General features: G+C 32.4%; 2 protein-coding genes across 2 annotated transcripts; one reads left to right on the top strand and one right to left on the bottom strand.

Moving 5' to 3' along the window:
- Positions 1-2,810: 2,810 nt before the first annotated feature.
- Positions 2,811-5,365, bottom strand: LOC115887165 (zinc finger CCCH-type antiviral protein 1-like). The gene is made up of 2 exons (XM_030906512.1): positions 4,624-5,365; positions 2,811-3,031 (listed from the first exon to the last, which is right to left on the bottom strand). The coding sequence occupies exons 1-2, from the start codon at positions 5,070-5,072 to the stop codon at positions 2,815-2,817; spliced, it is 666 nt and encodes a 221-aa protein (XP_030762372.1). The 5' UTR covers positions 5,073-5,365; the 3' UTR covers positions 2,811-2,814.
- Positions 5,366-11,043: 5,678 nt separating this feature from the next.
- LOC115887174 (omega-amidase NIT2) lies at positions 11,044-12,299 on the top strand. The gene has a single exon (XM_030906521.1). It carries the CDS (start codon positions 11,308-11,310, stop codon positions 12,142-12,144), a length of 837 nt encoding a protein of 278 aa, XP_030762381.1. The 5' UTR covers positions 11,044-11,307; the 3' UTR covers positions 12,145-12,299.
- The last annotated feature ends 2,420 nt before the right edge of the window (positions 12,300-14,719 follow it).

The raw sequence follows: 14,719 nt of genomic DNA on the forward strand, positions 1-14,719 counted from the left end.
GCCATAAATTTAGTATAGTAAACGCCACAAATGTTTGGGAGTGATTCATCGGCCGCTACCATGTGAACTAATCTGTTCAAGGTCACATAAAACTTCCAGTGCCGTGGTGTTTCAAGTCATATAATAATCAATATATAATCTGTTGTAATTTGTTGTTTTAACTGTCAAAGTCTTGTCAAAACATATATTTGGTTATAAATATAAAATTGGTCGCACTGCAAGCACACCAATGGACTGACGCACAAAACGAATCAATCAAAGAAACGCAATATAGTATCGTCTTTGTCAACCACGCTAAGATTTTAGATTAAGTAGGAGGAGCGCAGGCAGATGATTAGACCGGGCCTTTAAAAACCTACGTCTGCGGTAAATATTTACGTTTTTAATGTAAAAATGATAGCGCGCGTGTCGATTCTAACTTCATCAAGCGATGAATCACTCCCAAATATTCGTGGCGTTTACTATACATTTTGTACAACCCTTTATAGTACGAGAGCTAGCAACGTCGGAAAAACAAGTAATTTAAGACGTCTGGCTCTTTGATATATCTTTTACTATGCTCGCTAGAACAGCATGCGGCCCGTCTGGCTGCCGGCAAACGTTGCGTTCCCTACTGCGCATTGAAAGAAGATTTTATATTTTTATTAGTCCTTTAAATTCTAGTATTGAATATAAATCGAACATGTCTCCATAGCGCAGTGCGTAGAGTTTCCGACCACGAACCGATGATTGAGAGTTCGAATCCGGGTCAGGGCAAAGATTTTTTTTTATTTTCGTTTATATTCTGATAGTAAAGTATTAAATATTTGTTTTTTTTTTAATTACCAGAATTATTTAATACTTTACTATCAGAATATAAACGAAATTAAAATAAAAAAGTCTTTGACCTGATCCGGATTCGAACTCTGAATCATCGGTTCGTGGTCGAAAACTCTACGCACTGCGCTATGGAGACATGTTCGATTTATATTCAATACTAGAATTTATAGGACTAAATTAATAAAAAATATAGGATCTTCTTCCGATGCGCAGTGGTGAACGCAACGGGTATCGGCAGCCAGACGGGCCGCATGCTCTTCCAGAGAGCATAGTAAAAGATATATCAAAGAGCCAGACGTCTTAAAATGCTTTCCCGAAAACGTTGCTAGTTCTTAGACTATTACCTTTTAGTTATTGTCAATGAACAAATTTATATTTCAAAGTTAAATAATATACAGAGAACTCACTGCAAAATGTAAGATTAACAAAAATGTATTTTAAAAGAAATTTTACCTATATATACATAATGTCTATTGCATATGGATAGCTTTAATTATACATGATTATATTGTAATGACGATAATTAAGTATTATACACTGTTATTATTATTATTACTAAGTTATTTTATTCAGTACTGCTCTGAACTAATTAAACGCAGCTAAGAAATTATACAGAATGCTCAAAAACATTAGATAATTTATTATTAACATACATTAGCATCTTTTAATCGTAATTAAGTAACAGGTATTTATTTATTTGGAATCTTATTCGAGCTTTCTGCATAATTTAAATAAAAAGTGGATCTGTTAGGAGTTATGAATCTCTTCTTTAAATAAACAAAAATTATAGTATTCTAGACAAGAAATTCGTATTGAGATTTGGATGTTAATATTAATTACTGAAAAGGCTGAGGCTGTTTGGTAGTTGTATTAAACAAAATCAAATAGTGGCTTTTACCTATTTACTATAAAGGCTGTGTAAAATTAAAAGAATACCTTTATCAATATAAGAGATTTTGTGATGTTAAGTGCCTTTGAAAATAAATTGCAATTGTAAATAAATCTGACATATGACATAACAACGGACTTTTCTTTCTTTAGAAACACAAACAGCCTTTACACTATCCCCGAAATGTTTTACGAAATATTTCTGGAAATATTTCGTAAATTATTTCGCAAAACATTTCTGGAAATAATACCACAGATCATACAGATTATAAACTTATCATCAAAAGCATTGTTTTTCGTCGTTCCAATTTTTGCAGTCGCGCACTAGTTAGGTTACTAGTTTGCGCACAAGCACGCCCACTTATGGCCTCTAAAATTGTGCACAGCGCCTGACCGGCCTTGTGACCCGCCCAGTTATTACGCTGTTTAAATAGGAGTTTATTTTTGCGCACAAGAAAATTTACTCGTTTGCTTATCATCATAAAAAACAATTTTCGTACCACGAATTAGGGACAAGATTTTTATCTGTATACTTATAGGATACCTAATCTGTGAGAGGGGAAACGATATTCTCTCGATGTTTTTCGTAAAAAATTAGACGACGCGTCCCATCAATAAAAATTCGACAAATTTGCAAGTAGCCAATAAAATGAGTGCTAATAAAATATCGTTTACAGATTTCTCTTAAAAATAATAAAATAAATTTGGTTTTGTTTTTCTAGTTTTAATTGTCTAAATCCCTGTATAATAAATACTAGTTGAATGGATTTATATCAAACCATGCTGGGTGCTAATAAAAGTATCGTTTACAGATTTCTCTTAAGAATAATAAAAGAACATTGCTTTTAAATAATGTCCGTGAACAATAAAATACTAACAGCGTCATCCGTCAAAATTTGTTTTATAAGTAAAAAGATAGACGCATAAAATGCTATTTATTAAAATATTAATTATAAGTTATTAGTACAATAAACAAGATTAATATTAGATTAGTAATAATAGATATAATAAAATTAATAGATAATTAATAGATAATAGTAAATAGCTGATAATAAAATAAAATATAGTTTAGAAACAGATGCAATTAAAGAAAAGAACAGAAATAAATTATTCTTTGTTAATTTCATCTCGTTCTCCGAAATACACGACGTATTGAGGGTAAAAAGTATTTTCTTCGTATTTAACAATTACTTGTCCATCGGGGCTGGTTGTAGTATCGTACCCCTCCTCAGGCATCATTGATTTGTGGTTTCCTTCGTGTGATTTCCCTATCAACACCTTGACAATGATCATAACTCTTGTCGATTCGTCACAGTTGTTTTTACTGAAACAAAACAATGGCCAAGATTAATTACTTATTAGGATCGTTTTTATTTTTTTTTGTCCATTTGAATTTTTAATATTTGAAAAAATTGTTCAGTGAGCCATAGATTTTTCGTACTAGTTTTTATCTCGCAGTCTTATTAATTTATTGTTACAATAATAGGTTAGTTATAATAATTCTTGTTATTGATTTGATAAGATTACATTGTTTTAAAAACAAATGGTTAACAAAACAAGTACAAGCTTAAAGTGTAAATTTTTGGAACACGACTAACAAATGAGTAATAAGTACTCATCAAGGCTCGCGCAGATCAAACGCAGGATCCATTTGGCATGGGTAGTATTTGGAAATATGAGTGATATTTTCAAGGATAAAAAGGTGCCCATCAACCTAAAGAAAAAGGCTTACGACAGCTGCATTCTACCTGTGCTTACGTATGGCTTAGAGACTATGGCACTTACCCGAAAAACAGCAGAACAACTACGAGTAGCACAAAGAGTCATGGAAAGAATTATGTTGGGAGTCACCATTAGGGAAAAAATACGGAACACCCACATACGTCAAAAAACAAAATTAATAGATGTTGTTTGTTGTTAAAAGAGTAGCAAGTCTGAAGTGGCAATGGATAGGACATGTGGCAAGACAGGATCCAGACCGATGGCCCCAAAAAGTCATCCTATGGAGACCTAGGGAACAACAAGAAGTGTGGGCCGACCAAAAAAGAGATGGGTCGATGACGTTAGGGCAGTGGCGGGAAGACAATGGATAAGATTGGCTAGAGATCGCGAAGCGTGGAAAACCCTAGAACAGGCCTATATCCAACACTGGATGGAACCAGGCTGGGAAAGAAGAAGAAGGCTCGCTTAGAGGGTGCATTGAGGTGCATCTTTTCTTACAACAATTAAACAGCTTTTAATAAGACACAAGTCTGAGGTATCAAATGTGGTATATTGGGGTATTCATTAAAATATGACCATACCAACTATATACAGACCATACCGACCATACCAACAGGCATGGTAGACTATTAAGATCGGCAAAAAAAAGTTTTTTAATTTCACTCAAAATGAGTTATTTGGGTCATAAATGACCCAAATACAAAATATTTTTATGGGGTCTGTCTGTCTGTAACACGATAACTCAAAAACCGCTAAACCGATTTTAACCAAATTTGGCACAAAAATACTGTGGCACCCGAGTTCCAAAATTACAGTAGCTAGAGAAACGCGGTTTTCAATTTAAGATTAGGAATAATATTTGCAGCAAAATTTGTAATAACATCAAAATCAGCCAAAGTCGCAGTTTTTGAGATAAAAAAAAATTGGAAAAATTCCTTTACTTTGAAACTAAAAGAACTGCCTACCAACTTTTTATTAACATATTTTAGTATGGGCTAGCGGACAAATGAAGCACTCTTGTATAGAGGTTTTGCGTCCAATGAACTTATTTTGATTCCAATACGTAGTAATTCTATTTCCACGGAATATTGGGACACCGTGTATATCGAAAGACGTACATTATAAGGTACAGGTTGTTTAATTAATAAAATAATGATGTAGATGAATTTTGCGTATTTCAAAAAGTTTTTTTACCTGTAATGAGTTGCATAATACGGACATTTTGCAAAGCTAACTCCCCAACCAAATTTACCTCTTCGAATTTCGCACTTGGACACGTTGAAGTTGTTCGTTAAGATACTTTTCAAATTTCTTATGGGAGTTCCGTGGAAACACAGATTTTCTTTATATGTTTTAGATTTTCTTTTAGCCTTGTACAAACCAAGAAGTGCCTCATTCGTCACCTTTTTTATGCGAAACACTTGAAATTTGTCTCGAAAACCTTTGTTATTATGTAATCTTTCATAAATATTTTTATATTCCTTCGATTTGGAGTTTAGGTTTTGTATTGTAAAGGTTTTCGGTACTTCAGGTTGAAGGTTTTTCTGTTCTTTTCTTATTCTTCTTCGCCTCTCTTGCTTCTGCTCCTCCATGATCTCTTTCAAAGAGATCGCGGGTGTTTCACCGCTCTCGGATAGGACCATAACGATAGGTCTTTGTATCGTCCTTTATCAATTAATAGTTTTCTTTTTTTTCGAATTCCCGAACCTTTACCTTTATTTGGCAGTGTTAAATCAAGTCCTCCTATACCCCGGCTTATTGGAATTATAGAAGATACTTTATTCATTTCCGTAAGAAACGGTAATGCGTAAATTCTCAGGTTTTTCCTTGGAATCACCGAGAAAAACTTCTGGTAAGCACAATGAATACACCCAATTTATTACACTTTGAAAATTTGTATGTATGTATGTATAAAACTGGAATAAACTTGTTTTCTTTTAATCAGCCTTTATATGCAGATCGATTTTTAATAAATTCTTATCAGAAAATAGAAAAAAATCTTATCATCGATAGCGTAAGCATTTATATTAATATTGTTTCATTCTCTCGACTGCATAATATGTGTTACCGGGGATTTACACAGGATTATTTTAATAAATTTCATAATATTTTACCTAGCAGTTAAGTTTTAAAGACTAGCGTACACACTGGAAGTTTTACTTGCGGTTTTAGATCACTTTTTGATAAAGACCATGGAGGACTGCTGATGAAACATGAAACACTGCTTTTATCAATTAACATCATCATCATCATTCTCAGCTTATTCAACCATTTCCAATTATGGTGTAGTCTCCCTCACATACGCTCTTTGTAGTTGGGCCCATTAATTGTTGTCTATTGTTGGCTATGCGGGCCCAAGTTGTATTTGCTAATTTCGTAATATCATGGTCCCATCTCAGGTTTGGTCTTCCTCTAGGCTTCTTACTTTGTCGTGTTTACCATGCTGTAATTTTTGTGCTCCATCTATTGTCCGTCCTTCTTGCAAGAAGTTCTAAAGGTCTTCCTAATTCAGTTCAACTAAAACAGAAGTTTTACTTGATACGTTTTGACTGAACAGGTAAGAAGTAAGGTAAATCCTTAAGTGTAGACGGAGCTTTAGATCTGTAAAAAAACAGAAAATATTGGTAACGACAGCACTAAAGCTTTACAAATTGTTACACCAACAAGATTTTATGAAAAAAAGTTTTTTATAAAAAAAATTTTATTATAAAAAAGAATTTTATAAAAAAATTTCAGAAAAAAACTATTATCGTATTATTGAAAAAGAATCTTATCTTCAATGATTTTAATCTTTAATATTTTTCATTGGCTTTCCTTTGTTATATACATATTTGATATCTCCACATATCACTTTAATCACTTAATATATGAAAATACGGATTTTACCCAAATAAAGTTTAACAATTACTGTTATTCGTTTATCTACGATAAAATATCAATTGATTATTGTACTTCAAATAACATGTTTAAGTATTTAAAAAATTGTATGATTTACACACAAACAATTAATTTGCAAAATTATTTTGCGACTACATAGCTATGTATACGTACACCTTCAAATGTATTATGGTAAAGCCAATTTGTTAAAAATCAACCCTTAAAAAAGATTTCATAAAAAACATCCAAATAAGAAACTCTCCTTTTAATAATTACGTACATATACAGGGTGAGTTTCCTACGATGTTCTCTATGGGTATTTCGGAAACTACTGGAGATAGAGTTTCAGTTAAATAGGGAAAGAATTGCAGTTTTATGGGGTCATAAATAAGCGCCTTTCAGATTTTTGAAAAAGTTCATGGCTTACTAGATATTTCGAAAAAAACAAATTTTGGCTATTTTAAAAATTGTCCCTAATTCCATTATAATCTATTTTAGACAAAAAGTTTTCAGATGAAAGTTGTAGATATTCACATCCCTAATGAGATTGTGTTCTCCGATTTTTTCTAAAGCCTGTCATTTTTGACATATGACACAAACATATTATTATACATATTTACATGGAAACCATAGTTGGCTATGACTTCATAAACAGCGTCATTTTTTAAGCTTTTCAGCGATATAAGCTATAATATGTTTCTTTCACAAAATTACTGAGTTATAGCCAATTCTTATCTTTCTTGACTAATTTCACTTAGCCATGGAAACAAGTTCAATCGTCGTTGCTCTCAGAAATATGAAATTGCCATATTCAATCTTTGTGAATTAAAATAAACAAAAATTGTAAATAAGACTTTTCCAAATGAAGAAAAGCGTGTAGGACTATTGGTTCAACTTTTCTTGGCAATACAGTTTCGAGGATACGTTGACCGGTGAACGTTACTTACGTTTTGTAGAGAAAGGTTTTCAAGACATGTTAGAAAAGTTAAATTTATTAATACTCGCCCATTAATAGAATGGTTCCAACATGACTTTCATTATAACACACCAAACCCAATCCCCCCCCCCACAAACACACAATGAAAGAAATGTTAAAAATTATTTATATCATAATTATCTAGACTCAGGGATAGAAAGAGGTGGACCAAATTGCATGGGTCTCCTCGGTCACTTGACCTATCCATTTTAGATTTTTTTATGCGGTATGGTTAACAACAAGGTTTACAGAAGAACTTATGAATTAAGAGAGGCACTCGAAGAGGCGGAACAGGAGAAGTTTAATTAAGTCGACCGGTCGTTCTGTGAGAATAGCTAGAAATTCAGTTTTAAAAAGATGCATTTATGTACTCAAAACAATTGCGGATTTTTTGAAAATTTTCTAAAATAACTTTATAATATAGATTAATAATATATTTTGTCTTTTTATAAGTAATAAATCATAACAAAATTAAAACACCATTGAAAACCGTTCTCTAAAAAAATGTAAATAACTTTCACTGGTCAACGTATCCTCGAAACTGTATGGCCAAAAAAAGTTGAACCAATAATCCTACACGCTTTTCTTCATTTGAAAAACTCTTAATTACAATTTTTGTTTATTTTAATTCAAAAAGATTGAATGTGACAATTTCATATTTCTGAGAGCAACGACGTTTGAACTTGTTTCCATGGCTAACTAAGTGAAATTAGTCAAGAAAGATAAGAATTGGCTATAACTCAGTAATTTTGTGAAAGAAATATATTATAGCTTATATCGCTGAAAAACTTAAAAATGGCGTTTTTTATGAAGTCATGGCCAACTATGGTTTCCATTTAAAAAAACATATGTTTGTGTCATATGTCAAAAATGACAGGCTTTAGAAAAAATCGGAGAACACAAACTCATTAAGAATGTGATTATCTACAACTTTTATCTGAACACTTTTTGTCTAAAATAGATTATAATGGAATTAGGGACAATTTTTAAAATAGCCAAAATTTGTTTTTTTCGAAATATCTAGTAAGCCATGAACTTTTTCAACAATCTGAAAGGCGCATATTTATGACCCCACAAAACTGCAATTCTTTCCCCATTTAACCGACTCTCTATCTCCAGTAGTTTCCGAGTTGCCCATAGAGAACATTGTAGGAAACTCACCCTGTATAAACAATCTTCTCAAAAACATGTGGTGAGCCAGACTGGTCTTGGCCTTGGTCTTGCATAAAAAGCAAGACCGTCGAGTTCAAGACTTCCGCAAGACCAAGACCAAGCCTTACTATAGCGGTCTTGTGGTCTTGCTTTTTTTCATGTTTATACAGGGTGGCGCACCTCATTCGCCTCGGTTGATTATACGAAAACGGAAAGATGTAGAAACAAAAATTTTTATGCGCATATGTAGAGAGGCAATGTGCATAATTTAAAATTATTTTCAAATGTACAGGGTGTGTCAGAACTAAGGTCCATACCAAAGTTATATTTTTTCTTATGGAACACCCGGTATTTTATTTCATTTTTGAATTCTGGGGTATAGAGTAAGGCATTTATTATAAGGGTTTAATATGTTTAAATGCTTTAGTTTTTGAGATATTCAAAGATATTTAAATATGCATGATATAATAAAACAATTTATCAACACCCTGTACATTAATATGTACGTAGTAAATTTCCAGATTGGTTTAATGCCATTATGAAAAAACTTGTGGTTGATAAAAAAGTTGCCCATAAAAGGTTTAAAAAGAGTGGTTTAATATCTGACTATAAAAGATTTTCCATGCTCAGAGCAGAGTGCAAGAGTTATAGTGAAGTTAATTATAAAGAATTTATAAACTGGAGGCAGATATTTGAGGGAAACATGATTTCTGGCGCTATGTTAACTCTAAAAGAAAGAATTGTGAAATACCCAGTAGTATGATGTTAGATGATAAGATTGGCGAGTCTCCAGTGGAGATTGCGCAGATGTTTGCAGATAATTTTTCTTCATGTTTTGCAGTGTATGATGACTCTGCTGATGACCTAAACTGTAAAATGTCTGTCCCTAATAGTTATTGTCTGCCATTTAATGTAGTTACAGATAGGGTGAGCACCATGGATGTATTTAACTGTATAACAAAACTAAACGACACCCTAGGTACCGGTCCTGATGACATTTCTGTCAAGTTTCTTAAAAACTCAAAATATGTTCTCTCAGATGCTCTGGCTAGACTTTTTAATAAGTCGCTGGATGCAGCAATTTTTCCTACACAATGGAAGGTCAGTTACATCACACCAATTTTTAAAAGTGGGGATCGTAAAAATATCAAAAATTACAGACCAATAACAAAAACATCTCTTATCTCAAAAATCTTTGATTCATTAATGTATAATCAACTGTATCCCCAGCTAAGATCGGTCATTAGACCAGAACAGCATGCATTTGTTGAGCGCCGGTAAACATTGTCAAACTTGATGGAGTATCAAACCACACTGTTGGAAGCCTTGGAGAATCATCAAGTGGATGTTATATACACTGATTTCGCCAAGGCTTTTGACCGTGTGAGTGTTCCCATACTGTTGAATAAATTGCGTGATATTGGTGTGGTTGATCATTTACTATCCTGGTTACGAAGTTATCTAAATGACAGAGGACAAATAGTGAAAATTAAAAATTACAAATCCAAACAGTATAAGGCTACATCAGGGGTACTTCAGGGTGGACACCTGTCACCCTTACTATTCTCCTGCTTTATAAATGACCCCTTATGTCATCTTGAAAATAGTGGTGCTCACCTCTACGCGGACGATCTAAAGATTTATAGAGTTATCCGATCGGTCGGTGATTGTGAGCTGCTTCAGTCTGATATAAACCACCTAGTCGAATGGTGTCATACAAATCATATTAAACTAAATATAGATAAATGTAAAATCTTAAGTTTCTTTCGCATAAAAAATCCAGTTTCTTTTGACTATAAGTATAAATGAAATTAATCTTGATAAATTAGATAAAATTCGCGATTAATTTAAATTATTATAATTAAATTCGGGTGTAATCTTTGACAGAGAGCTCACATTTACTGATCATGTGGATTATGTGTTTGACAGGGCAAATAAATTGTTGGGCTTCATGCTTCGCACCTTAAGAGACTTTAACAATGTCTACTCTTTGAATAATGTTTATTGCTTCTTAGTCCGTTCTATCTTAGAATATGTCTCACCTGTTTGGTTTCCATTCTACAGGGTTCATGTCAATGCAATTGAAAAAATTCAAAGAAAGTTTTTAAGGCAAGTGGCCTTTAAATTTAAACATCAAAGTTACTTCGCTTAAACCATCCCCTAACTTTTCCAAATCACTTCTTAAGAAAGTAATTCTCATAAAACATCCAAAATCCATCCATCTCATCCATCCCATCTACAAAAATCATCTCTCAAAAACTGCCCCTTTAAAAATTACAATCCCAAAACCTCTTTCAGAGCCTCTTTTCATAAGCCACCTCCCAATAAAATACCTCCTACAAAGTGCGTTCTAAAAACAGGCTCTCAAAAAACATCCCCCCCTAAATTCCTCAAAATAGTACTTGTCAAAAACCACCCTATGAACCATAAAATAAATAAGAAATGAACAACACAATCAAACCGCCCTGTCAAAAGCCATTTCCAAAAATCCATCCAATTTTCATAAATCATCCTTAAAATCTTCAAATTCGTAACCAATGGTGACATAACTCATTGCATTAATTAACCGAATTAACCCTCAGTGCATTAACCAATCGGCAATATGCAACCAGTTATACTCTGACAAAAAGTAGAGATAAGCCGGTAATTTCTCTCATCTTTCTGTAATTAATTAAAAATTTCTTGATTTAGGTATTTGCTTTTCACTTTTCTCTCTGAATTTGTACTGGAAAAATAAATAACGGCCTTCAGTTTTGTGTTGTGACTTTCTGACGTAACCCTACTTGATGCAGAATATTTCTGAGATAAGATAGCTGCACTAAAAATAAGATTTGTTTTTTGTATATAAAGGATCTTTAGTAGATAAGAACTCAATGAAGAAAGTAATTACAATGTTGCGTGTTGCTCTTATTCAATCCAGGGTTGGAACCAATCGAAAAGAAAACCTGGAAAATGCGGAAAAGTTAATCAAGCAAGCCAAGAATTCGGGAGCAAAATTAGTGTCTCTACCGGAATGCTTTAATTCCCCATACGGCACGAAGTTTTTCAACCAATACGCCGAGTCAATTATAAACGGACCAACTAGTCAGATGTTATCGAGAGCTGCCAAAGAAAATGAAATTTTTTTAGTCGGTGGAACCTATCCAGAAATAGATAATAACAAATATTATAATACTTGTACAGTATGGAATCCCAAGGGTGAATTAATAGCAACGTACAGAAAAATGCATTTGTTCGATATTGATATTCCTAATGGTATTACATTTAAAGAATCTGATGTGTTAGCTGCAGGAAATAATCTATCGTCCTTCGAGGTCAATGGAATTAAAGTAGGTCTAGGAATATGTTACGATTTGAGGTTTGAAGAATTAGCAAAACTTTACAGATTGGACGACGTTAAAATTATGGTATATCCAGGCGCTTTTAACATGACTACAGGTCCAATACATTTTGAGCTGTTACAACGTGCCAGAGCCTTAGATAATCAAGTATATGTATTAGGAGTAAGCCCTGCTAGAGCTGAACAGGGATACATTGCATGGGGCCACTCACAAATTACTGATCCGTGGGGAAAAGTTATTGCACAAGCCAAAGAGGGTGAAGAAATTATTTACAGTGATATAAATGTACAAGAATGTGAGAACGTTAGGCAGCAAATACCGATTTTTTCTCAAAGGAGAACGGATGTATATGATACAATTAAAAAATAGTAGGTATACCTATGTTAAATGAATGTTGCTCGTAAAGAAATATCAAATATAAGACTATAGATAATAGGAAAAAAAAACATATTTTTTTATACTGTGTATGTTGACAAGATTATGGTGTTGAGCATAAAATTATAGATGTAAATTGTAACATAAAAGACATGATCAAAAAGTTTTATGATCAAGCATTGCTTTGGCAGTTAAAAAAAGAATGAATTTTGCCATAAGAATTATATGTTATCACACAGAGCATGCTTGATTATAAAACTTTTTGATCATACCAAAGTTTATAAACTAAAATGCTATAATCCTTGATATGTATACGTTAATTAAAATTACATTAAACAAAAATACTGTTTAATATAATTATTAGAAAATAAGAAATCATAATTTTGAGTCAATATACAGGGTGAATAAGTGCTTAAATAAGTGCATATATTTTTAGGGATAGATATTTGAACCTCAGAAACACGTCTAAGAGTTTTTTACAAAAAAATTTGAAATTTTTGAAAAAAAAATTTTTTTTTTCAAAAATTTCAAATTTTCGAATTTTTTTAGTTTTTGGTTTAAACATATAATTTCTTGGTAATATGGCAACATAGGATAGGAGCAGATTAAAAAATATATTTTTTTAATTTTCAAAGTAAAATAACTCGGTTATTTGGGACTTATTTGAAAAACGGTAAAGAGAAAATATTTTTCTTTTATAGAGATCTACCAGGTCTGAAAATATTTGCACTTATTTAAGACTCTTCCTGTATATATTTACAACAGTACTATTATAACAATTTCAATCCACGCTATTATAAAATGATGCAAAACCAGGTAACATTTGTAGAATAGAATTTAAGAATTACATAGTTTATTATGAAACAATAAACTGTTTTATTTATGTTATCATTAAATAAAATGAATCGGCACATTGTTGAAAAAAACATTTAGGATTAACAACGTACAGAACTTATGAATTTATTTGTGTTGAAATTAGCATGGAAGGCTTATTATTTAGTGTTAAGATTATTTTTTTTTGAAGCCTAAATGTGTTTAACATGATATTAATGTACTTTTACTGTACATTTAGATTTAATCTTGTTTTGTTCTGGATAGTATAGATAGAAAGTATAGGATATATGCTAGGTGCATTTTTTATATATTATATATTGTTATTTACTATGTACGGTCTTTGTTATATATCTTGTTGATATTAAGTAAATAAAATAAATTTTACAGAACTTGATAAATCTTCGTATTTTATACCTACCAAATATTATTTCTTCCGATTACGCAGTGGCGGCTCGTAGGTTGGACCAGGGTCGGAATCATGTCGGAATACTTTCAGAATTTTTCTCGCACGCCATACATATATAAGCGTATTCATTTTTTGTAAATCTCGAAACAGATTTATAGATAATGGACTTTCCTCTTATCATTGACTTACCCTGTACAAAGGACTGCAGAATTTAATTTTATAAAAGTTTTGTTTTATGTTCTTAATGCTTATATTTTTTAGTGTTTATTGTTTGTAGTTATTCTGAAAATAAATCGTTTTATTTTAGTGGTTTTATTCTCATCTGTATCTACAATAAATTAATAATACAGATAATGAGAAAATCGGTAACACAAGAAAATTAATATTAAGATTTAAAAGATACAGTACGTCTATCCGTACTGTAGCTACGGGGTATCCGTAAGGGGGGAACGATATTCTCTCGAGGTTTCTCGTAAAAAATTAGACTACACGTCCCATCAATAAAAATTCGACAAATTTGCAAGTAGCCAATGAAATGATGTGACATACAAGTTTGTCAAGTCCACGTGGTCCTTCTCCCGCTTCTATTTAGGTAGCGATTTATAAGAAATGACGATCAATGACATTTCCCATATAAATTTACATATAAAATGACAGCGATCTTCATTTCATAGCCATCGCTGACGCCGTTTTTTTCGATCATACGGTATATTGCTGTTTAAATGTTTTTTTGTCCGCATTCCTTTCATAGACACATCAAGTAGATGTACTTTAGGTACTTAAATTTAATTATAGTTGTCTTGACTTGAGGGTAATTATTAGTGATGGGAAAAACCGATTAATTTCAATAATCGAGTACTCGAATATCAAGCGATTGCAATAACCGAGTGATTACTCGAGCGAAATATCACTCGTATTTAAAAATACGGTTTTCATCCGTCGCATGTTGTAAGTACTCGTTAACGCCAAGCGCCAAGCAGTAAGTTGCGTGCGCAGGGCACATATTATTTCGGTAATGAACGGCAAGTAGTAAGCGGCGAGCGATTCGCTTGATTTAGTTTATTTCGAAGCATTGTCGATGTAGGTCGTAAAATTTTGTCCCTCAGATACGCAACGGATAAATATGCCTGGTGCGTCTCAAAAGTGGGTCACCCCTATAACTCTTTTATTTTTTTCAGATAAAACAACAAGATTTGGTACGTTAGTATATGACATAAATTAGGATTGATTGACATATTCAATTGTTTTCGGCCACCATTATATTAATATTAATACATTCGAAGAACAATCTGTATCATGCGTACCATTCACACAATACCAGAAGTCAAG

Source organism: Sitophilus oryzae, unplaced genomic scaffold (assembly GCF_002938485.1).
Source record: "Sitophilus oryzae breed Bouriz unplaced genomic scaffold, Soryzae_2.0 scaffold_1146_pilon_pilon, whole genome shotgun sequence".
NCBI lineage: Eukaryota > Metazoa > Arthropoda > Insecta > Coleoptera > Curculionidae > Sitophilus > Sitophilus oryzae.